Source organism: Aulonocara stuartgranti (genome assembly GCF_965226115.1).
Source record: "Aulonocara stuartgranti genome assembly, chromosome: 20".
Taxonomy (NCBI): domain Eukaryota; kingdom Metazoa; phylum Chordata; class Actinopteri; order Cichliformes; family Cichlidae; genus Aulonocara; species Aulonocara stuartgranti.
Genome location: NC_138956.1, coordinates 32,033,244 through 32,058,110, shown reverse-complemented (window position 1 = coordinate 32,058,110; position 24,867 = coordinate 32,033,244). Strand labels below are relative to the sequence as shown.

General features: G+C 40.1%; 2 protein-coding genes across 5 annotated transcripts; one reads left to right on the top strand and one right to left on the bottom strand.

The window, feature by feature from the left end:
* The first annotated feature begins 323 nt into the window (after window positions 1–323).
* hipk1a (homeodomain interacting protein kinase 1a) lies at window positions 324–10,684 on the top strand. 2 transcript variants are annotated; one of them, XM_082518916.1, is made up of 16 exons: window positions 324–724; window positions 1,860–2,596; window positions 3,147–3,520; window positions 3,606–3,729; window positions 3,884–4,003; window positions 4,085–4,171; window positions 5,104–5,285; window positions 5,395–5,545; window positions 5,906–6,110; window positions 6,207–6,325; window positions 7,588–7,736; window positions 7,838–7,990; window positions 8,085–8,252; window positions 8,374–8,567; window positions 8,841–8,971; window positions 9,086–10,684. In XM_082518916.1, the coding sequence occupies exons 2-16, from the start codon at window positions 1,862–1,864 to the stop codon at window positions 9,506–9,508; spliced, it is 3,315 nt and encodes a 1,104-aa protein (XP_082375042.1). In that variant the 5' UTR covers window positions 324–724; window positions 1,860–1,861; the 3' UTR covers window positions 9,509–10,684. The 2 variants fall into 2 exon arrangements, with proteins under 2 accessions (XP_082375042.1, XP_082375041.1); XM_082518915.1 differs by having other exon boundaries at window positions 325–724; window positions 7,585–7,736.
* A 1,285-nt stretch (window positions 10,685–11,969) lies between these two features.
* sdf4 (stromal cell derived factor 4) lies at window positions 11,970–23,428 on the bottom strand. Of its 3 annotated transcripts, none has more exons than XM_082520257.1 (7): window positions 23,173–23,428; window positions 20,971–21,289; window positions 18,927–19,063; window positions 18,729–18,842; window positions 18,474–18,632; window positions 14,943–15,118; window positions 11,970–13,300 (listed from the first exon to the last, which is right to left on the bottom strand). In XM_082520257.1, exons 2-7 carry the CDS (start codon window positions 21,279–21,281, stop codon window positions 13,124–13,126), a joined length of 1,074 nt encoding a protein of 357 aa, XP_082376383.1. In that variant the 5' UTR covers window positions 21,282–21,289; window positions 23,173–23,428; the 3' UTR covers window positions 11,970–13,123. The 3 variants fall into 3 exon arrangements, with proteins under 3 accessions (XP_082376383.1, XP_082376384.1, XP_082376382.1); XM_082520258.1 differs by having other exon boundaries at window positions 20,971–21,312; window positions 23,217–23,428; XM_082520256.1 differs by having other exon boundaries at window positions 20,971–21,312; window positions 23,173–23,427.
* Window positions 23,429–24,867: the final 1,439 nt, after the last annotated feature.

Below are 24,867 nucleotides of genomic sequence, written 5' to 3'. Positions count from 1 at the left end.
GCTCCCCACAGCTGACTGATAGAAACTCTCAATCATTTTGCAGCACACATTAAGCATCTCGGCTTCCTTAGTAAACAGAGCCTGCTCATCTCCTTCTTGTATCCAGACTCTGTACTAGTCTTCAGTCAAGTACTTGGACTCCTCCACCACATAGACATGTTGTCCCAGGACAGACAGTTCAACCAGTGCTACTCAGAGAGAAACTACAGGGAAAATGTCACGAATGTAGTTATACATATATAGTCACAGGGTTAATTAAAAGAGAACCAGATCGGTCTAATAAAGATAGGAAAATAAGGAAGAGAGATACACTTGGGAGATACACGATCTTTGACTGCAGGAGACGCACGTGGCCGTTGACGTCCGTCACATCTCGCCGCCGGTTACGTCGGCAGGACAGGAAGTGGAGCGAGCAGACTGTGATGATGGAGCTGTGTCCCGGAGACGGTGCTCATCGGGATGTTATCTGACATTTCGAGAGAAACGACAAGCGTAATGCGGGTTTGTCGCGCGATGTGAGACAGCGGATCGGAGTCAGGTATGACTCAGATATTCGTGAAAAAGCTAGCTGGCTGTTAGCTCGGTTAGCTCTCATCCTTCCAGCTCCGAGCAGGCAGCGAGCAGCTCCGCCGACCCGCTGCTGCACCACACGGAGCTGCTCGGTGAGAAGATGACGAGGCCTTAATATCACACAGGCAACGGTGTGCAGAGTCAGCAAATACAGGTACTGTCAGTCAGGTTTGGGAAAATGCTGCTGGGGTTAGTTACTGCCAGTTAGCGGAAACACATGTTAATGATGTCTAAGTCAAGTGGTTTTAGATGTAGCCCCAGCTTGATAGTTTCTATTGGGTCAAAACGCTGGAATCACACTTTTCTGTGCTAATAAATGCAATATCACAAATCTGAATAATAAACAGTATATAGCTCAGTCCAGGTCTCTTGTGAAAATGTGATCATTTTTGTCCTTTTATTTCATTAAACCAATCAAATACGGGTTTCAGTTCTGGAGATTTAAATGTCCACCCCCAATATCTAACAGTTACCAACAACATGTCACTCACAATTAACTTTAAGTGATGAAACTCATGCCTAATCGGCCTACAGATTATTTGAATTTCAAAAAAGTACCAGTAATTCCTGTGAGTCAAAATCTCCACTCTGCTGTAAACGCTCACCATGACAGTTTTTTTCCTGCTCTTGGCTCTGTGTGACGTGTGCTCATCTGTAGAGTACAGTTCTAGTTGTGTGCCCGGAAGCTCCACCCACCTGCTTTTATGGGAGGGGTCACTAATCAGAAGAAATTTGCTTTACGGGAATCAAATCGGCTTGTTTCAGACTTAAGGAATTAGGGATAGCTACCCTGCTACAATCCAAGAATAAAAATACAGAGCCGGAAATTAGTTTAATACGTCCACTTTAATCATAAATAACATCCCAATGACTTGTTGAAATTAATAGAAAACAAATTGGGGGGAAAAAAAGAGTCACGGGGTTTAAAAGACCTGATTTTAGGTAGACTATATGAGAATCATTTTCCTGCTTAGGTGAAGTCTACTCCTGCAGGATGATTTTTGCTGCCAAGTACTCCAGAAGAGGAAAATATAAAGGAAATGGGATGTAAAGTAGGTCAAAAGTCAAGCGTAAATAGTACCACTGATCACCTTTGATGTTTGGCACTAATCAGATAATTCTTTAATTGATTGATTATTGCAGCTCCAAACTTGAGGATAAAACAGTTAACTGCTTCTGTCTGTTTACACATAATTAAACATAAATAAATGAGTAACATACAAGAACACACACACAAATATAAATAGAGGCTCTAAAACAAAACTAACCCACTTCCTGCTCCTCCACAGCCATGGCGTCGCAGCTCCAGGTGTTCTCCTCCCCCTCTGTGTCCTCCAGTGCCTACTCTCGCTCAAAGAGACTTAAAGTGGAGAACCCCTCCTGGGATGCATCAAGCCAGCTGGGAGACAATGGTTACTACCAGCAGAGCCCTACCCAGGGAGCTGCACCCTCAACCTCTGGCTCCAACTTTAACCAAGTGTACACTTCCAATCAGGTCCACCCGCCAACGGCCGGCTCAAGGGAGCAGACGGTGGTGCGGGCGGCAGACAGCACGGGCAGCCTTTGCGGGCCTCCTTCATCCTCCTCTTCATCTTCCTCCTCCAGCCGGCGAATCAAGGATGCAGAGTCCTCCTCCCAGCCGTCCGACCTCTATCACAAGCAGTACAGCCTGAAGAGGAAGAGTGAGGAGGTGGACAGCAGCGACAGCGTGCAGATACTGGAGGAGCTCTCCGCCCCCGTGGTCTCAAACCGCAATGGTGGCGGTGGCGGGGGAACCACCACTGCTCAGTCCATAGCACACTCCACCTCCACCACCAAGAGCAGCAACTCCCACAGCGAGGGCGACTATCAGCTGGTGCAGCACGAGATCCTGTGCTCCATGTCCAACAGTTACGAGGTGCTCGAGTTTCTGGGACGCGGCACCTTCGGTCAGGTGGCTAAATGCTGGAAGCGGGGCACAAATGAGATAGTGGCCATTAAAATCTTGAAGAACCATCCCTCTTATGCTCGGCAAGGGCAAATTGAGGTGAGTACATATTGTTAAAATTGATGAAAGGAGCCTTTATTAGCATATAATTTCATATAATATGAAAATTGGGAATGGCGGTGCATGTATATGACATCATAAATGCAATCCTACTTGTGCTTTTGGCCTGTTTTCAGCTTGTTTGACCATGCCAAAAGCAGGTTTCTTTTATTTGCTTTATATTGTAAGCAGTGTTAGTGGTCTGGCTGCATGGTTGGCAGTTATGGTTGAGATCAGCCAACATCCAGCTACGGGAATACAGATACAATAACCTGAACTTTAGATATTTCAGTCAGTGGCCAATCTATTTGATTGCCGCAGAATTTTGTACAGGTTTTGTTTTATATGTTTTAATTGGAGGATGAATCCTACTGACTTCTCTGATCCTCTGTGTTGTTTCTGCCATAGGGCTGATATGTGATTTTGAGTACTGGTGGTACCGAAGATAAATTCTGTGAACCTTCATGTTTTGGCCTGTTAAGGAAGATGTTACTTTCGCATTCATTTTTCTGTTTATTACCACATAATATCATCTTCCTCCTACTTGCAGGTGAGTATCCTCAGCAGGCTGAGCACGGAAAATGCCGATGAGTTCAACTTTGTCCGCTCGTACGAGTGTTTCCAGCACAAGAATCACACGTGCCTTGTGTTTGAGATGCTGGAGCAGAACCTTTACGACTTTCTGAAGCACAGCAAGTTCAGCCCTCTGATGCTCAAGTGCATCCGGCCAATCCTGCAGCAGGTCGCCACCGCGCTAATGAAGCTGAAGAGCCTGGGGCTGATCCATGCTGACCTGAAGCCTGAAAACATCATGCTGGTAGACCCTCTGAGGCAGCCATACAGGGTGAAGGTCATTGATTTCGGCTCGGCGAGCCATGTTTCCAAAGCTGTATGCTCAACTTACCTGCAGTCTCGATATTACAGGTGAGCATTTTTGCCTAGAGCTATGAAATATCTTGTGAATTACTTGCTGTGATCTTCACATTTATTGGCTTTGATGGGCCTACAGAGCTCCAGAGATTATCCTGGGCCTTCCTTTCTGTGAAGCCATCGATATGTGGTCTTTGGGATGTGTCATTGCTGAGCTGTTCTTAGGATGGCCCCTTTATCCCGGTGCCTCAGAGTATGACCAGGTCATCTGCAGCACCCTTATACACACTGACATTTACATAAAAATCAGACACAGCTGCCTGTCTTGGGACAGCTGTCAACCAAAGAGGCAGTGCCTTTAATTTTAACCATCATTTAACCACTATTTTATACTTATTTTTCATTGTTTTCTCTCAGATTCGCTACATTTCTCAGACCCAGGGTCTTCCAGCAGAGTACCTCCTTAGTGCAGGAACCAAGACCAGCCGCTTTTTCAACCGAGGCCCTGACTCGAGCTACCCGCTGTGGAGGCTCAAAGTAGGTGACACAGATATGAGTCCCCAAACGAGAAAAAACACTTCATGTACTGAAGTGTTGCTGTGGTTCCTTTTTCTGCAGACACCTGCAGAGCACGAGGCAGAGATGGGCATCAAGTCGAAGGAGGCAAGAAAATACATCTTCAACTGTCTGGATGACATGATGCAGGTGAGGAGTTATCCTGTCTAAGAGACAGCTGCTGTAAGCAGATATTTTAAGTGTTGCTCCCTCTTTGGGGCAAAGTAGGACCCTCACAAACATGGCCCAAACAGCAGCCAAAATGGCATGATGGCAAAAACTATACCCTAGATTTTAGACAACAACAGTGTTTCCAGGTAAAGCCCCAGTCAGACCATATCAACAAAGCAAAAAACTGCAGCAACTGCATCATTGCAACAAAGAAATGAAATGCATATGTCTGTTTTTTGTTGTATTTTTGTTAAATAGACCGACATTTGACTTTAGCTAATTTGGTAACTGTGATCTAAGTGTGTTAATGTGTAATAGGATAAGAAATAGATCTCAGAGCGAGTGGTCAGGAGTTCAAGTTGCCCCTGTGACGTGTACTTTTTCTTCTCCTGATTGAGTTTTGCTTGCTTTAATGCTTCTTTGGATTACCTTGTTTAGCAGAGGATACACTGGACCTTTCTCTATGAATAAAGGAAACAGTGCTGTCACACAGTTCATAGCAGTACACAATCCAACAAACATTAACACCATTTCACGTCATAACCTGCTGTTATAGCTGTTGTTGTGTTGATACCTCTAATATGATCAATTAATTTGTCTTTGGTCATCAAAAAGCTTTGGAAAGGCAGGAGCTACACTGAATCATTTAATCAGGGAAACAAAATGATGCACAGGATGAGCAACAATGTGACAAGCATTATATTTTCCCCTTTTCCCTTTTACTTAAATAACAACCTTGGGAATAATCTGGTATTTCTTACTAGAGGTTCTGCTATGCATATTAAAGGAGCATGGTGTAAAGAACCAGGCTCATGTTTTCCATGTAGGCCAGGGAAAAGTAATTAGTAAAAGTTGAAAGGAGGTACTTTTTTGTGCTGTGAACATGTCACATGGGCCGTGACTTCCTGCAGGTGAACATGACAAACCTGGAGGGCACAGACATCCTGGCAGAGAAGGCTGACAGACGGGAGTTTATAGACCTGCTGAAGAAGATGCTGACACTCGACGCTGACAAAAGGATCACACCTATGAAGACGCTGAACCACCCATTTGTTACCATGACCCACCTGCTGCACTTCCCGCACAGCTCACAGTAAGACCTGCGTGGATAAAGAAATGAAGCTACAGATTGTGATGACTGTTGTTTAGCTTCTGTCTGATTTAAATGTATATATTTATATGTATTTGTTTTTATTCCACAGCGTGAAGTCCTGCTTCCAAAATATGGATATATGTAAACGCCGATGCAGCGCCTTTGAGAACGGAAAAAATATGTTTGCAAGCAACAACACCCCGAGTGCAGCAACAAACCTCACTGTCACATTCAGTAGCCAACTTAATCAGCACAATCAAGTGAGAAGATCCTCTCTAAACTGCCTCGGGAACAGTTTGATCTTAAGATTATATTCATAATTTCTGTTGAAGATGTAATTGGTTATTTTGTAGAACAATGCTAATTTATTAGCTTGTACACTTCTATGTACAGACGCTTTCATTTCAAACGGCGAGACATTTAAAAACAACTTATTTACAAGTACTAGATGTAGGAATGCACCAAAGAAACTTTTCCATTTCTGATTCATAGCCTGGCTTTAGGCACTTGAAGACTTTGACATTGTATGCTTGTAAATGCAACTCTCATACAAAAATGTAAAAATCTCAATTCATCTTTTTAGGCATTAATTTAAAAATTTCCTTTGTTGTGTCTTCCAGATGACCTCTACAGGAGGCCAGTCCCTGTCTCTCAGTAGTAATGTCCCACTGCTGAACTATCAGCCTGGCCTCTACCAGCAGGCCACCATCAACATCCCTGGTCTGACCCAGCAGGGAGTTCCTCTGCAAACCAGACCCACCCAGCTCTGCACCCAGACCGAGCCCTTCCAGCAGACACTTATTGTTTGCCCACCAACCATCCAGGGTAAAAATGATGGGACAGTTTAAACAAAAAGTTATGTTTTCTCTCTTTTTCCACCTATAATTTGTGACCAGTTCTTCATATCTGACATTCGTGCAGGTCTTCAAACCTCTAACAAGCCATCTGCTTACCCAGTGAGAATGGAAAACTCAGTACCCTTAGTCCCTCAGAACCAGTCCTCCCAGTCTCTTCACATCCAGCCCAGCATGCTGGCACAGGTAGGATCCGATAAATGCTTAAATTACTAGTATGTGTTACTCATGTTACATTTACATTTACAACTACTTTTTTATGATTTAAGAAGGAAATATTGCTAAATTTGACAGCTGTACTTAAAACGTTTAAATGAAATGCCTACAGTTTTCTTACAGAAAATGCTGCATTACAGATCATTTAATGTTATCAATCTTTAAAGCCCCTTTTCCATTACCCACTTGGATTGGCATGCCAAGACTCGACTCGGATCGACTGGTTTTCCATTACAATCAAGTACCAGCTAATGTGCGTGGTTGTTGTTATAGCAATGTATCCGAGCATCCTTGGCGTAATTAGTATGCAACACAAAACCCTACAACAAAGGTGGACTTTGAAGCAATGATATTCCAGCTGCTCGGTCTGTGGGACCACGGTGTTGTTTTTGTAGCATTGCCAGGTTTCAAAAATGGCAGTTTAGATTTTCGTAAATGAGATGCTCTCATGATTGAGTGACGTCACTGACCAACCAATTGGTGGCATGCAGTCTGACAACGTCACCTTTTAGTATATGCTCAGATTGCTTGGAACCGCGGCTGAACAGGTACTATTTTAGAACCTGGTACCAGGTACTATGACTAAATGGAAAACCCTGAAAAGCATGGTTCACCGTGGCAAGTCGATCCGAGGAGGTACTAATGGAAAAGGGGCTCAAGTGGTCCTTTGGCTTAAGCCTGTGTCCAGTCAGGTCCTCCTGTCTTGCTTAAGAAATCTTTGATGACATACATTTTCAGTCCAAGGGGACAAGTTCTTTTCCGTTTTTTCTTCTTTCCTACATAATTGTGGGAAACACAATTGTGACTCTTTATTACTAACCTATTAGCCTACTAGCATACTTATACAGCAAACCTTTGGTGCCACCTGGTGGAAGACAGCAGTGCACGTCTGTGTCTAAGCTTTGGTGATTATTGTTGTTACAAAGAAAGCGTTTGCTTGGCCCAGATTCATGTGGCATAAATGCTTGGCATCATAAGCCATGTGAAATGTTTTCTTTTTAAGCTGTTAAATCACTTCTCTTTCCTTTTTAGCAGTTAAAAATACATCTCTCTCTACACACAGCAATAAATCTGAAAACAATATGTAAGCTGAACCCATGCTGCCTTTTATTCAGCTGGCATAGTGATAGAGGCATGTGCTCACTGAGTCTTCTCTCAGATTTCTGTTTTGCACTTAACACCTGTTTCTTACAGTTTTTCAGCATGCTTGTGTACATGTGCTCACACAGCAGGGCTGGCCAGCGGGAACACAGCAGATTCTAATCCCCTCCACATGGCAACAGATGCCTGGCATGTCCATTCACAACCCGGGGCAGGCTGTGGTGCCAGAGCCACCCATGGGAGCCCACATCTCCGACAGTCAGCAGACTTCAGGCTGGAGGTAGTTTATTCTGATGGTGCTCATTTTTGAGTTAAAATGGAACAGCATCTCTCACAAGTGTAACTGCTTACTTGTACTAAAGCGATATCTCTGCTTTGTAGGGGTCGCCATGGCAGCCAATACGATAGCGTTAACCAGCACGACTCTGGTGCTGGCCGTCATACTGGGACTCAAAACCACAGCTCAGGGGCCGCTCACTCGAGATCCCAACAGGGCAAGAGATCAAAGGCTCGACACGCTGAGAGCAGACCCAGGTATCCTGTCGATCTTTTCATTTCTCACCTTATTGTTCGCATATGTTTATATTTGATTTAAGACAGTCAGTGTGCTGCTTATTCTCTCCTCCAGGCCGGTGTCCTCAGTACAATCAGCCACCAATGTGGTCAACAGCACTTCCTTTGCCGGTGACCAGTCTCAGCCCATTGTTATCTCTGACACACCAAGCCCTGCCGTCAGCATCATCACCATTCACAGCGACTCTGAAGATGAGGATGATACAAAGTTTCCTGCTGCCTGGTGAGCCTCGTTTTCAATCTGGTCACCTTATGTTGCACTGCTTTCTTTTCCCCAACTTTTAGTAGTGTCTAATAAAAATGTTATTTTTAAAACCTTTTACTCTTCTTCTTTTCTCCCGCAGCTCTGGAACAAGTCAGAGAACCAATGTGATCAGCTGTGTGACTGTGCACGACTCCCATGACTCAGACTCCTCTACCAGCAGCCCCCTGAGCCCCAAAACCTCCTCTCAGCCTACAAAGTCTCTAGCAGTCATCATGCCCTCAGTTAAAAGCCAGCCTGGAGAAAGCACAACCCACAAGGCTCCAGCAGCTTCAGGTCCAAAACCGGTTCAAACAGAGGGGCTCATTTAATTTGAAAACTGTGTGCAACATTCTTCTTTGGTTTTGGGATTGAAAAACATTTAGAGTTGACATGCCTATGTGTACATGAACCATCCTATTAAAAGGCAGCACATAAATGATTGAGCTACTGCAGATGCAAAACTGGATTATTCAACAGCAGTTTAATAAGAAAAAAATTATGTTTTATTGATTTTTCTGATCTTCTGAGTGCTAACACTTGGCTGTATTTTTTTTTTTTTTTTTTTAGATCAAGCTACAAGCGGCTCAGTAAAGTCCAAAAAGGCATCCACACAAGCGTCTGGTCGGTCAGGAGATTCCACAACCGAGCGCAATCAGCGGGCTGCGTCCAGCAGATCTCAGCCTCTGAATCTGAGTCAGGTAACGGCTTTCAACAGCATGATGTTCTGTGCACGGCGTTACTTAGCATTCTCTGGCCAAAGGTATTGTAGACTGACTCTGCACTTCACAAGCCATTCTTGTCTTTCATTTCAGCTGCAGCAGTCTGTGATGCCATCTTCTCACGAGCAAACAGCAAGCAGTAGCTCCCTGAGGAGGCAGCCCACATATCCCCCTCCCGTCTCCTCCCACTCGTCCTACCGGCTCCACGAAAGCACCCTCTTTGGCTCGACGCCAAATCTGTATGCCTACCCGGCCTCTGCCGCCTTGGCCTCAGTGTCTCAGGCTGTAGACCAGATGCAGGGCGGTACATCCCGCCATGGCAGGGCAAGCGGGGCTTACTCCTCTTTGGCTCTGCTTCAGAAGAACAGCAGCTTAGCCCTCGGGGGGTCTGCTCCAGGACAGTACGGCAACAACCATCAGCAGCAGCAGCAGCAGCAGCAACAGCTGGCAGCACAGCCTTTCCAACGCTCCAGTGCCGCTTACCAGCGAAAACTCAACCAATATCCCTACCTGTGAACACTGATGAAGACCAAACTTAGACCGCGACTAGAGACGAGCACAAGCTCATCACAGGCGACTGTGATCGGACTCTTTTTATTACTTTTCTTCTTCTTCAACTCAACTGTTTTTTGCCGCCCAGAGTGTGTTACTATTTTAATCGTCGTCAAGTTTTACTTTAATATTCTCTACCTTTGAGGTTTCTTTGCGTCATATGTCACAGGTTAGCGTGCTGTGAGCACACAAGCAGAAGATAAAGCTAAATTTACTTACAGACTGTAATTTATTTGTCACATATCAACCTAATACTTTGATTTTACGAAAGCTGTGTGGAACTCTACTGTTATGCTGCTATATTAATAATCATCACATTCATCAAATAATGGGTTAAATGACACATTTACATATAAACAAATGCCTCACTTAATTATACCATTTTCTTTTAATTTAAAAGTGTGCGCATTGTGATAAGTTACCTTGCTGTGTTTTATGTTTTATTTATGAATGTACTGTATGTATGTGTGTGTTTTATCTGTACTATATTACAAAAGCTAATGGAGACTAAGCAGCGTACTGTACTGTATAATGATGTGTCTGTGTGTTTTTATTGTTTGAGTACTGGCCATTAACTTGACTATATTTGTATGTTTGGTATACTGAATGATGCATTTCTGCATAGAGTAGGTGTATCAGAGGAGACTTTCTTTTCGTCTGTTTTTTAGTTTAATGTTAAGGTTGCATGTGTCTGACATGGAGTAGCATTCAGGGGAGGTTTGTAATCTGCAGCCGTGCTGGTTTGTAGACAGATTAGTAATGTTTAATTTGTACGGCAAACACATTAATAATACTGGGAAAATGTACAAGTTCTTGTCTTGTGAAGTGATGTCTGTGGAGTAAAGCGTGCACATAAAATGAAATTGGGTATGGCATACGTAGAAGCTGAAGCCATTTAGATTAAAAAATTCACAGTGCTGCATTTTTAATAGTGAATAATCAAATCTGACAAGGACAATTTATATTAAAAAAATAAGAATTAATTGATGTTCAGTATGTCACTGCTTCTAAGCAAATCATTGGTTTGGTGAAATGATGGTTGTTCTTCCAATCCTGCTGTGTTGTGAAGTGCTACATTACATAGAACACACAATGAACCTTAACCCGTATATACGCAATAAAAACCTTATTAAAACAGGATACGAGCCTCAGGTGTGCTTTAAAAACACGATACTTCCACACATTACATACAACAGTGCACAGAAGGCGGCCACTTTGTTAGAAACAACTTTTCAACTGCTTTATTATATTTTATCAACCAATCACATGGCTACAACTCGGTGCATGTCGGTATGGTCAAGACAACCTGCTGAATGTCAAACTAAGCATTAGAATGAAGAAGAAAGGTGATTTAAACGAGTTTGAACCTTAAAAAAAAAAACACTAAAACTTTAAAAAGGTCCAGGTCAGTTAAAATCAACTGAAAGGCATTTAGTAAAACCAGGTGAAGATTTAGTTAAACAGGAGCAGCTTAAACATGAGCCCTTTTCCTGAATTCCATCAAGCTTTTTGGGGCAGAGCATAAATGAAGCCTTCAGACTGAAGACGATAAGTTCCCACATGGTTTTGAACATGATAATTACTGAATCGGTCATTTCTGATACAGGCAGTTGGCCAGGGCAAGAAAAAAAAGTGAAGGAGAGGAAGGGAATGATGACAAGAGGAAAGTATTGAAAAACCAGCGGCAGTCAAGGACCTAGGTCCAGGAAGCAGGCTTAGTGAAAACTGAGTTTGTTAACTCAAAAACGAGGGAAACTCTGGGTTTTCTGTTTTACAAAAGAGGGTTTACTTAAACTCAGAGTTAGCCTGTGAACTTAACCTGCTCACTGGCAGATTTTCTTCAACACATTTCTCTCTGATTCTTCTTCTCAAAAGCTCAGAACAGAGATATTAATTTACAGAAGTTGATCTTTTTACAAATACTGAAATCCCAGTCAGATGTTACTTTGTAACACATCAACATAAACACTAGGAGTTCCCCTACATGTTACTGTTGCAAATACGGTTTCAATAAAATAATCTTTAAGAAGCTTTAGATACATAACACACAATGAGGCATCATTGTGTTAGAATTTGTCACACTGGTGGAAAAATCTGACAGATTTGGGTCTTGGAGATTAGCGAAGGGTTCGAATGACTTTAAGATACTAAATGGGACTAAATTTAACTTAAAGTTACTTTTTAAATGCAGGTTTCAGACTGATACATTGAAATGCAGTAATTAAATGCAACATCTGCCTAAGGTACCATGTCTAAAAAAGGTCATGTTTGAACTTTGTTCCACTGAACAAAGTTCAAAATTGACAAACACTCAGTGCTTTAGTTTGGCTTTCCTCTTCTGTTCTTGAAGTACATTTTCAAAGCCAGGACCAAAGGGCTCTAGCCTCCTGCCTGGGGATAAACATAACTCAAACGCAAACAGTCATCAGTTGATAAGAAATATTTATTGTTTATGGCATATTTGCAGTACATTTTGTAAAGCTGTGTCACATTCTCTTATCATAAATCTTATTTTACAATCGCACAGAGGACAGAAAAGACTGCAGCGGGATGCCAACACTCCACAGGTTACTGGAAACAGAAATGCAGCGAAAATTGTTAAATCCGATAATTGTCCATGCAGCTGAAAATCAATTATATGGATCGACTGTGAGCATTTAAAGATTCAAGAGGTAAATAAGACCCAAGACACCAGGACTAAATGAGTACACGTCTGCATGACGTTCAAAGATGCAAAAAAAAAAATAAATTAAAATAATAATATATATTTATATATAAGGTATTCTTCTTCCACATCTAAACATTAAGTCTGAATTAGAGTGGTTGTAGTAAAGATTTAGAAACGGACACAGGTGAAATGACATGATTAGATGCTGCTTTTGAGTTTCCTTCAAAATATACTCATATATTAATCTTTTTCAACAAACAGATTTTTTAGTTTAAGTTCTTCTTATATTTCTATTCTAATCTTATTTACTTTTTCTGTTTAAATACATAAACACCCTGTTTTTAAGTACAGTGGAAGGACGGACTCGACCTATTGTGGAAAGCGGTGGAACTATACTGCACTAAAGTTTGGGCAATTATGTGATATATCTTGTCGCACAAATATACGCTTTTACTCCATTAGTGTCTCTCTAAGCGTCACACCCTTCAGCACCATTATCTTTCCCACTGACAGACGCATTGTGTGTGATAAATGTGAATATTTACACTGTATACAGACAACAGATCCTGCAGAAAAACAGCTCGCCTAGCTGCTCAGTCTCTCTCACCACTGCACCAGCAATGAAAATTCCTCATATACACACATTTCACGGTTTAAAAAAAAATACATTTTGGAATCGGTGCAGCGCTTTTAAATTTAAAATGAAGAACGCTTCAAACAGTCCAATGGCACGCAAAAGGCAGACTGTGTTAGCTTCACTGGTCCAGGGTTGAAGGAGGAGTGTGTTAACTGGACTCAGCAGTGACAGAGGCTGCTGATGCTAGGGTTTTTAAATACAGAATTGCACACTAGAACATCTTGATCATCTCGTCGCCAATCTTCCAGGTTTGTCCCTCACGCCGGATCTGTTTTCAGAACTCCTCGTGTACGTTTCTGGCATAATCCATGAGCTTGCTCCCTGTGAAGTACTCGCTGTACTTGAGAATCTCGTCCAGCTCCAAGTTATGGTTCTGGTTCTCGTCTGCAACAGCGATCATCTGCTTGGCCTCGTTCAAAGCGTTGTGCTCATTCATCGGGTCCATGTACTCCTGAAAGATGAAACACGGAGAAACAGGAAAATATATCAGCTATACCTGCTGTAGCTATTTTGTTGGACATATGTAAGAATGTTTTTATTCTGTCTCTACTAGTTTTTAAATCCTTCACGTTGTAAAGAACCAGCTGAGGGAGCTGGTACATCTGACCATGACGCCTACCTGGATACCTCCCGTTGGAGGTTTTCCAGCCACTCACAACGCAGATAATCATCATGAGGTCAAGAAAAGACGTGAAGGAGAATTTATAAGGACTATGAAGAGAAGCTTAATTATCAACTCCTTTTGAAAGTGTTAATAATTAAGAATATAAAATGTTGATATTTCAGCCCACATCTTATTGAGCTGTTTCATACACGCCATAAAAAGGAGACCTGCAGTTGGAACTTTTAAGGAAAAGTCACATATAAAGTGAAATTAAATGTAATTTATCTTTTTCAGTAAGTCACTTTTTCTTTATATATACACACACGTTGATTTACTTTTTATTTTGATGTAATAATTATAAAAGTTCAAAGTATAAATGGAAGGGTTTCTTTTATTTTTTGCTTTTGTATTTTGCATTTTTTTACTCACTCGCATCTTTAATCCTTTATCAAGTGTGGAACCATATAAAACAATATGTGTGAAAACTTGACAAAAAGTGACAAATGTAAAAAGCTAAAACATTGGAAAATAGTGGTGGCATTTTCCAAGTTGCCAACAAAGTGTTAAAGGAGTGTAACCTGGCTCTGAACAACAACTTCACGGCTTCTTCCTTCCTGCCACGCTCCACCTCATTTTGTGAAATTGGCTTGGTGGCTTTGCATAACCTTGCTGACAACATCAGCTCAAACCCTGAAGTCCCAGGGCTCATTCAGAGCAGACTGTGATTACAACAAATTACAATAAAACCTGTACTAATTTAATTTTAATTTCTCCAAATCACACTTAAGAGCTCACTCAGTTTTTCCATCATCTTTAATGTTAGTTTACTTTTTTTATTTCCCATTGTTTATATACTTCTCAATTACCATATCTAGTATTTATGTTATGGCCTGGTTACGCTCGCTGTTGTGACTGCAGTTTGGTGTCGTTCTGGCTCGGCATCCACGTCTGAAGTTTTATCATCTTGCGTTGGTTGAAGACATGGGTGCATGACCAAGTCACCTTTTACTACCATATATAACATAAATAATATATAATACGTACAGGAGTTCAGAGACAGAGGCAGATGCTGTAAGAGTTTGAAAAATTTAGGCATTCTAAACAAAAAAAAACAAGAAAAAAGAAACAAAATCTTTGCTCCTCTTATACCATCACTAACATGGGCATTTTGTCTGAGTGGTGATTGTGGTGGTAGTGGAGAGTACTGCCATAAGTACTCATGCCTTCATCACTAGTATGTAATGGTACGGATCTGTGGCGACTGTTTGTGTGCAACGTGATCAATCCGGTGAGCATTATTGGACCCTTACTGATCAATTTGTTCTTTTCTGTGCTTTGATTTATGTAGAGATGTTGAGATCTGTTGTTTCTGTTAATCAGCTCAATCATTGTGTTTCTATTTGAAACAAATAAACAAAACCAATCAAATAATTATGTTGCATATCATTTCTGTATCTATCATGGTTATAGTTGCTTTTTCATCGCTCACCTCCAGCTCATCCATGGTTACGATGCCGTCGCGGTTTGAATCAATGACTTCCTCAAACTCCTTCTTCCTCTCTCTGACCCACTCATCTTCGATCTCTGCAGCCTGCTGGTTCTCCACAGTGCCCACGGGCAAAGAAATGAACTCCGACAGTGTCAGCCTCTTATCGCTGTCCTGGTCTGAAAGAAAAACCCCAGAATTATACGGCGCACTGTTTAGATCAGCTGTCACAATCACCACAGTGAGCCAGCACAAAAACCTAACCTAACACCAGTTTAACAGCTACAGTGATCATAAAAGTATTTTGTTGTAGTACTGGTTGAGAAAGCTGCAGCCATTCAGTCCTTCACATGTTAAACTTCTAACCTGCATAGTGTGTTTATCTTTATGTTAATAACTTCCTAGCATTAATCCCACACCTGCACATTTAGTTTGCTGGGATCTGGTGACACTATTATTATGACATAAATAAAGGAAAATATTACATTAGCTGATGCCTTCCTCTGGTTTTTAACTGCGTTTTCTTTTTTTTTAGTTCCATACGGAAAAGAAAGAACATACAAAAAAATTGCCTGAAATGTTTACATTGTATAAGATTTCCTAATGACAGCAGCCCTGTTTGTTCATAAAATTATGTTTCATGAGAAAAATGAAAAGTAAACATTACGCTGCATGAGAAAATTGCAAGTGGGGCCACTTTCAACTGCCAATCCTAGTATGAGAACGTTAAACATTTACTATAGGAGAAGATGGAAAATTAGGGAACGGGACATTTTACTCTTTTCCCATATGGGATGTAAATGAAAACCTGTTATATTTGGGCTTGAAATATCACTTAGATAAAACTAAGTTAATGCTTACTTCCGTGTGACAAAATGCCAACAGGTACAAACAGTGCTTGTCTGTGCCAACAGAGAGACCAAACCAGTTCTGTCAAATAAATATCTCAGTAATGCTTTTCATGCAAGAGCTTTAGTCCCTCTGTGAAAGAAAAACCACCAGGACTGAGATGAAAGGATTGTAAACCAGTATTTAATGAAGTGGGGTTAAATTTTCTCACGAATAAAATACATTTCTGTTTATTAAATGGACAGGCTTATATCTAATAATGTAAAATAAGCTCATTTTAATTACATGTGGCTCAACTATGGTTAAGTTTGAGGTAACCTGTTATTTTTAAGCAGGAAAAACCATGTACGTCTCTTGTATACATTTATTTTTTATTTTCTTTCTAAATAAAATTACTATCCAGTTCTTCTCCACTATATGAGGTGTCTGAATGTTATTTAGTGTTTTTACCATAATTTCCTTGTTATAATTAATAATAATAATAATAATAATAATAATAATAATGGATTGGATTTATATAGCGCTTTTCAAGGCACCCAAAGCGCTTTACAATACCACTATTCATTCACTCTCACATTCATACACTGGTGGAGGCAGCTACAGTTGTAGCCACAGCTGCCCTGGGGCAGACTGACAGAAGCGAGGCTGCCATATCGCGCCATCGGCCCCTCTGGCCAACACCAGTAGGCAAGTAGGGTAAAGTGTCTTGCCCAGGGACACAACGACCAGGACAGAGAGCCCAGGGATCGAACCGGCGACCTTCCGGTTACAGATGCGATTCCCAACCCCCTGAGCCACGGTCGCCCACGTTCCTTCTCATCTCATCATCAGGTTTCTTTAAAAGCTATTCCAGCTCCACAACACACAGCTTCTTGATAAAAAAACAAACAAACACTGGGACCTTTAGTGAATAAGGAGTGTTTGCCTCGGGAACAATAACTTCACCTCCGATTCTGAACTAAAAGGGAAGTGTAGGGAGGGACTGACTCTCAGTACATGAGTGTGCACTGTTGCCGCCCTTATGAATGCCATGGAGCAAAGGTTAGGTCACAACAGCAGATAAGCACAGTTTGTGCATGTGTGGCCGAGTTGGAGACACAAGTGCATTGAAAGGTTGGTCTTTACCAGCATTTCAGTGATGCAGGTTCTCACACTGTAGATTCCCAAATGACAGGAAGAAAGAGATGCTGCAACGGCTGTAAAAACTCAGGAAACTATTATCCTGTTTTGACTTCTTTTGTTCCTCTACCAGGAAAGCTGATGCTGTAGGTTTTCTGTCAGGAGAAGACTGCAGCGAGACTGACACACCTCAAGCATCAGTATAAATGTTTACAGGGCTTTGAACATCTCACGGTTTCTGTGTCAAACAACCATTAAACGAGGCTTCAGGAGACCATGTTGATGTGCGGCATTCTCAAGCTCTCTTTTAACATGGAGCAATTTTACCCTCAAGAAACTCTTATTAAACTTAGGCGTGGTAGCTAGAGGACCACAATAATAATAATGAGCTGTATCAGTTCAAGTTGTTAACTCATGTCTCGTGATTGCCTAAAGCTAAGGCTTGCTCTATTTTTTCTCTGTCCCTCTCTCTATCAAATGAACTGTCCTGCTATCTAAGAAACTGTGAAGCGAAACATTTTAGCACAATGGTGCTGTTAATGCCTTAAAAAGAGAAGAAAAAAAAAATCACCAAATCAGCCCTCCAAATACTAAAGAGAAGGTTACAAGCTGAAGGGTGGTGTGCGACTCTCTGATTGGATACATTAATTTCATAATGTAAAGCAATTCCAAACTCACTGCTGGAGTTGCATGGTTGAGGATGTTTTAAAACAGCCGTGTGTGTGCAGCACATCTTTACACTATAATTCATTACATTGCCTTCTAATTTACTTTAGCTGATCTCAGATAAAACTCTTTTGTACTGGTCTTTATCACTATATTAGTGTCACTCCACACTTCGGACAACTAATAACCAACATAAAGCAATCTGAAATCCAACCAGCATGTCAAACATCTGTACCACTCTACAGCTCACACTTACAAATAATTTAATAATCTTCAATACCCTTGTTTCCTCACGATTATATTACTACAACTCGTTGCATACATGTCGGCATGATGCTGCGGTTTCTGCAGTCAGTACAAAGCAGTGAGAGGCCTCACAAAACACTTGAGTCCAGACCTCGCAGAAATCACCCAGGTTAAGATTTACTTCAAAAATCACTCCCTGGTCCAGCTATACTTTACATCTCAGTACTCCTAACACTTCATGCTACCTCCCGACCTCAGATCAGAGAATCAACTACAGTTTCAAACGCAAGTTTAAAGTAAACTTTACTGTAACGTTTTACTGTTTTAGTCCCAGTGCTGTAGAAAAAAAAAACTTCCTCTTACTGAGAGATCAGTTCCTCATTTTTAAAAAAAATTAGCAAAACTCACCATTTTAGGTTGATTTTGTAAGATGTTTAATAACGTTGTCCTGAATTTTTACTCTTTTTATTTGTCTTCTGTTGCATTTTCTTCTCTTTGACTTATTTTTTTAATGCAATGGCAATAAATGTTTATTGCCATTAAAAGGTTGACTGTCTGTTAATCCTTAGGTTGCTCCACATCTGCTCAGTGTGTAAATACACCATTATCTTGTGACAGTACAACTATAAAGTAATATTTATAAGTAAAACATACCTAAGTCACGCACAATCTCCTTGACCATGTACTTGAGCATGCCTCTGCTGTGCTCAGGGTGAAGGAAAGACAAGAACTCCTCCTCATTCAGCAGCTGGTCAGCTGGAAGGTTGTCAGCCTGAAACCAGCGGTCCTTCAGGCTTTCCAGGACCTCCTGAGCTGTAGAGATGAAGATCGGATAAATATTAACACCACAGTCAGATTTACAGCAGAGCTTTGCAGATTTTACTTGCGACGGGAAAAAACTCAACTTACTTTCCTCATCCAGTTTCAGATCTTCGTTATTCTTTATTTTCTCTGCAATCTCTTTCTCATTGAAACCTTTGCTGGCCAGAAACTTCACTCTGTATTCATCCCATGTCACGTGACCTACACACAACCCATGAAATCAGAATTTAGATTTGACCTGACAGGAAGTATTTTTAAGTCTGGGACATGGTCTGTGACTCTCACCATCGCCGTCTGGATCGACAGCACGGAAACTGTTCTTGTTCTCCTTCTTGGCTTCCTGAAAGTGCTCCTCCGTCTTCTCCATAATCCAGCGCTGCATCTCCTTGGCACTTATGCTCCTGTCCCTGTTGAAGTCGACCCTGTGAGGAAATCATTAAAATAATAAATTAGTTCCCAATTTAGCTCCAGTTCCTGAACATTAGCAGCGTCTCTACTCCATTAGGCGTCTAATTAAACGATGATAATGACTCACCTAAGGCTTTGTCTGTCTGGCTCACACATGTAAAGCACTTTAGCCCTGAAGTGACCGAGTGATTTATGACCCTGGCTGTATATTTACAGTATATATGCTTGTTTTTTATATTATTATCATGAATTTGCTTCTCCGGCGTGAACAGGAATCTTTCCTCTTGCCATTTAAGCTGATAGATTAAAAACATCCAGGACAATGATAAGCTGCATGAATCATGTGACTCAGAAGAACCAGAGAATAAATTAGTTTCTTCCATTTAATAAATTCAGCCTTTAAGTTGTCTGCCTTTGGATGGATGAACGAATAAAAACATTTACTGACGCTTGGACTGGACCAAGCCAAGAGACTAAATCTCCTGGGTCTTCCTTGGGTCCTCCTTCAAATAGGACATGCTGAAAGATCCGTGCTTAGGGGGCGTCCTGGTCAGATGCCTGAACCACCTCACCTAGCTCTTTTCTTTTAGAAGAGGGGTAACTTTACTTTGATTCCCTTCTGAATGAACAAGCTCTTCACTCTCTCTAAAGAGTCCATTCGTCCTTTGGAGGAAGCCACTTTACACCACTTGTATCCATGATCTAATTCTGGGTGGCAGTCACGGTTTGACCCCTGGCTGTCCAATACCCAATGACCAAAATTTGCTGGTTTGGAAAGCTTGGAAAAGACATCAGGTTGAAGCTTTGTATGTAATCTTCCTACAATATGATGTTCCTTTTAGTGAGAACAATTAAAAATTTAAACCCTCATCCTACAGCTTCCTGCCATTCAGGACATTTATCTTCAGCGATGCCTCCGTAAAGCACACAGCATCATCAAGGACCACAGCCACCCAGCACATCAGCTGTTCTCCTTGTTACCATCTGGCAGACGTTACAGGAGTCTGTCTGCTCGGACTACAAGACTTAAAAACAGTTTTTACCACCAAGCCATACGACACCTCAAACACAACACTTAAACACACACAACACAGTCCACAGGACGCACTCAGAAGCTACCTTGCAGCTTCACAAGTACTCTGTTTAATCTGCACTGGTTACTCCACTTTATTGTTATTGATATTTATATTTAAAAAGTGCAATACTGTAATTTTCTGCTGCTCATTCCTGTGCAATATCCCATCTGCCCCCCCTTTCATATTTCTTTTCAAGATTTTCTTATTTAATCACTAGTGTACATATATTTATAGAAACATATATATTTAGTCATCTTTTCTCTTTTACCACGTCTCTCTAATATTTTGCTCTTTACTATTTTTCTATTTATTTATTTATTTTTTATTATATTTTCTTCTACTGTACCATGCTGCTGAGTGACTGCTGCTCGTCAAACACATTTCATTGCAATGTTGACCCTGTGCTAACTTGCATATGACAAATAAAACTGAAAAATGAAACTAAAGTGTTTATATTAGCATATAAAACTGGGTCCAAGTTAGTAGTCTTTAGCTTTCTGTCTATGTTTACTTCCAAAGTTATAGCAGTGCTGCATTTTTTTTAAGAAATACTTCACCCAGAACCAAGCTTATCCTCTTATATCAGCTCTGCTAAATCTCCTAAATCATTTTTTTTCTTTTAATGGATGTGCGGACATTACACTTTATTGTAACACCTGTGAGAACAGCCACACTGGTCACTAGTCAATATTTCTTTGCTTTTTTGAGCTGAAGGATGACGTTGACTTAACAACACTTGAATGCTTGGTTTATTGCGTCAAACTTGATCTGCAGCTATGCTTGAGCATCTTGCTCAGGAATGCTGTGACTCAAGTGCTATTCAGTGAATTAAAACCACGTCTTACTTGGTAAATATTTCAATAAGCTTCTTTCTGTTCCTCCTCGGCTCTGAATCCTCATCAAACTCCTCAATCTCCTTCCCCAGAAAAACCTCCTGATGGAAGTCCTTATTGAGGTGGCCGTCCAGCTCCATCTTCAACCCGTTCAGGTGATCTGGGGGAAGAATCTCGTTCTCGTCTTTGCTGGATGGAGACTTATCTTTAGAGGCCGACATGTTGGCTGGCCGTGCGTGCACATCGATGATGTGGAGGAGCATGTAGAAAAGCAGAGAGACAGCCAGGAGGTTTCTGCACCACAGTTTCCTCCAAACAGCCATGTTTACCTCTGGATGAAAGGTCAAAGCAGGGCTATAAAAATAATCAAGACATAACAATTATTGTCCTGCTTTTTTTATGCACCAATTTTGCCTTTCCTTTATATAAATGTGCATTTCCCCTTCTCTAAAATCCCAAACCCATTCCTCGAAAGGTGGCAGCAGATTTAGTTCAGCTTAAATTCTAGAACTATATTCTTAAACGTTCAACAAATACAGGTTGTTGAGTTATTGTCATAGGTGTCATACTGCCAGAAAACACTAGAAAACGGCCCCACTACTCCCTACCCCTAAAACTGAGGAAATAAAATATTTACTTATATCATAATCTGGCTGAAAAGAAATCATAAGTTAAGACAATTATATGCAAGAAATCCAATAAATATAAACTAAAGGACAAAGGTGTTTTTATATGTGTTTAAAGTGTGTTGATAGATTCAAGAAATCATTTGATAAACAATACTGAGGCAGAGTCTCTATTCCTCAGACCCTATCCTATCACCCTGTTTTGTTTTTACAAGTGTTTTATTCTTTTTAAATGGTACCACAGCCATATCCATTTGCGTAGGCATTTGCCTATGGAAAGCTCTTTTCACCCTACAACAAACAGACCAGTAATACCACATTCTTTTTTTAATCTCCATGGCGGTCTGTAGCTCCCTACGTGTGCTCTGCCAATCAAAAACCATGTTCAGCCCATTAATCTACAATATAGAGTCTACATTGTTGTCATCCAGATCCTTGATGAGATCTTTTCTGTCTCTATTTAAACATCTACATGTAAATTATAGCCTCCACCATTGTCTGTTGTACCCTTCCATCCTCTTGAGCATCAGTATGAATGCTGTGCTTTTTCAGCGATTCAGTTTACATTTCTGTGTTGGTAAGGCCTTCATATATATGTTGCCATTTTCTCCTTTGCTCGTTTCAGTGCTGAAGACAACAACCCATTTCCTATTCTGTTTGACGAGTATAATCACTCAGATTTTAGTTTTTTTTTGTTTGTTTTTTTAAAATTCTCTCCTACTCTGGTAAACTTACTGCATTAGTGTATTTAGGTTAATTCAATATTCCATGTGCTCATTTTAAATTAAATACCATTCAGGGTTTCAAAAAAAATTAAAAATACAAAAATGGGAAACGAACAAACAAAAATCGACTTCAGTGTCACAACGACACAAATCGATACTTTCGCAACTCAAACACGCCCACTTCTAAACCCAGTAAATATTGTCAGAAATATGCATAAAGCCATTTTTCTGTACATTATTCTGCTGAAATATTGACCACGGGGACACAACAGAGGAAAACTGCACCAGATATGCACATAGTAATAAAAAACATGCAAAAATACGCAAAAGTTAAACAAACAAGCGCCATCATAAATTAACACTGGTCAGCAAACTCACCAAAGCAAAATAAATTTAACGAATTTATTAGATCACTTAACAAAAAAACCCTCCAGACTTATTAGCAATTCATCATTTATAAAACTAATAATAGACTTAATTATATAGTAAGTAAGGACATGTCTCCCCCCCTCCGAGCTACAAACGAACAGGAACGTTACTTATTTATTTATTTATTTATTTATTTTAACTCTGCCTAAACTCACGTTCCTGCCTAATGTCCGCCTTAATATTCATTTGGGAGCTGAAAAGTTACACGAACACTAGCATTTTAGTAAAGCAAACAACAGCTAGCATGCTAATTTAGCTTCGTCATGTCTTTTTAAACACTGACGATTAGCACGGGCAGGCTAACACGTTAGCCCTCGTTGCTAAGGAACTAAAATAACTGTTGTTACGGCAGTAAAGGAAGACAGTGATCGCAGAGATTAACAATACCTTAAAACATGACCAGAAAATGATTTGTAGATAAGTTCTGGACTTACCAGTTAGCTGTTAATACCAGTAGTAACTTTCTAGTCAAACAGACCTTCGCTGGTTCCTCTAGATCCAGTTCCTGTACACGTGGCTCACCACACAACACTCTCTTTCCAAAGTGTGGGATGGTTCAGTCTGAAAACAAGCCCAGACAGACCCAGGTCAGTCGCCAAGTCCAAGCTGAGGTTCCAGTTAGTGTCAAAATTAAGAGAGGCTGTCTCTAACCAGACACCGCTGGATGACTGGGAATACAGGATAATTTCCGGCCAGCCCTTTCAAAGTAAAAGGATGGATGTGGGGGTATGAGGAGTGTGGTATAAAAACTTAAGTAGCGGTCCCGTGTGAAAAGGTGTTTGCTCCCTAAACCTTATAACTGTTTCTGCCACTCCTAACAGCAAGAATTGGGTTTGTTTTTCGTATTATTATTCTGCTGTAAGCCAAGTGTGCTTGAGGTTTAGCGTATAAACTGATGAACATTCGGAATTCATGGTTTCAACTATTACAGCAAGTTGTCCAGACCATCAAATTACCACCACCATATTTGTCTGCTTGACTTTATATGAAAGGCCATGTTGGTTTTACACTAGATGTAACGGAAAGCTTGAATGTAACAGAATATTTCCCCAGAAGGATCATTAATTACTTTTTCACATAGAAATTACGTAGGTTTCAGGTGTGGAGAGTTTTTTAAAATCATCATTTAAAAACTGCATTGTGGATTTACTTAGGTTATCTTTGTCTAGAATTTGACTGATGATATTAAAAAAAACAAAAACAAATAAAATATATCATTAAAAAAACATTTAATTGTTTATACAATGTACGTTTTCACAGCACTGTACATTGATAGCTCACAGATTCAGAAAAAAATGGAAAATAAGTTAAAAAAAAAGCAAAATATTAAAAAAAAATCTTTAAACACTTAAAATTAATCAATAAATTAAAAGTTAGCTTATAGACAAAACTTTAAAAAACTAAAAGAAACTGATACATAGCCCATGCAATAGATACAATTTTAAAAACAACTAAACACATACTAAAATGTAACATTTTTAGCTTTTGAGTATAATTAAATGACTAGAACAACAACAGATAAACAGTTGTACAAAAAAAAAATTACAAAATAACTGACAGTAATGCTAAAAGTAACATTAAAATACTAATAAAGGTTTATCTTAAAAGTGGAAATAGTGCTAGATATAAGTAATCAGTGGTCTATTTTAGTGGTCTAAAACAGAAAATATTAAAATTTAATAGATATTTAGAGTAAAGATAATTAATTTTTTAAAAAAGTAAAGCATAAAGGTTAGTTAAATGAAATTACTGTCAATATTGTAAACAAAAAGTAAATGCCAGGGAGCTAAGCTGAAAATTGAAATTAATATCTCAAAGCTTCAAGTTAGGCATCTTGAATTTACTAAGCCAAAAATGGAAAATATGAAAAATTGAAGAACCTAATGTCACCTTAAGATCTATGTGTGTGTGCGTGTGTGTGTGTGTGGTAAAATTAAAGCTATAAAAAGCAAAAAACACACAAGAACCATAAAAACCATAAACCATAAAACCTTACACATGTTTTACTATTTGCTCCAAACTGCCAAACGTTATTTATTTATTTATTTATTTTTATTTTATGTTGAGCGTAAGACTTTTTCCTTTTATTTTGAATTTAAGATCACGTATTTCCTGGACTGATTTTGTCG

Excerpts from the sequence above, each read along its gene's own strand:
- hipk1a (XM_082518915.1), top strand. The coding sequence starts at position 1,862 with ATGGCGTCGCAGCTCCAGGTGTTCTCCTCCCCCTCTGTGTCCTCCAGT. Across the intron at positions 3,730-3,883 it reads GTGCCTCAGAGTATGACCAG|ATTCGCTACATTTCTCAGAC; the intron begins GTCATCTGCAGC and ends GTTTTCTCTCAG. Across the intron at positions 8,568-8,840 it reads CAAGGCTCCAGCAGCTTCAG|ATCAAGCTACAAGCGGCTCA; the intron begins GTCCAAAACCGG and ends TTTTTTTTTTAG.
- sdf4 (XM_082520257.1), bottom strand. The coding sequence starts at position 21,281 with ATGGCTGTTTGGAGGAAACTGTGGTGCAGAAACCTCCTGGCTGTCTCT. Across the intron at positions 18,843-18,926 it reads TGTCGATCCAGACGGCGATG|GTCACGTGACATGGGATGAA; the intron begins GTGAGAGTCACA and ends GGTTGTGTGTAG. Across the intron at positions 15,119-18,473 it reads GGAGATTGTGCGTGACTTAG|ACCAGGACAGCGATAAGAGG; the intron begins GTATGTTTTACT and ends TTTTTCTTTCAG.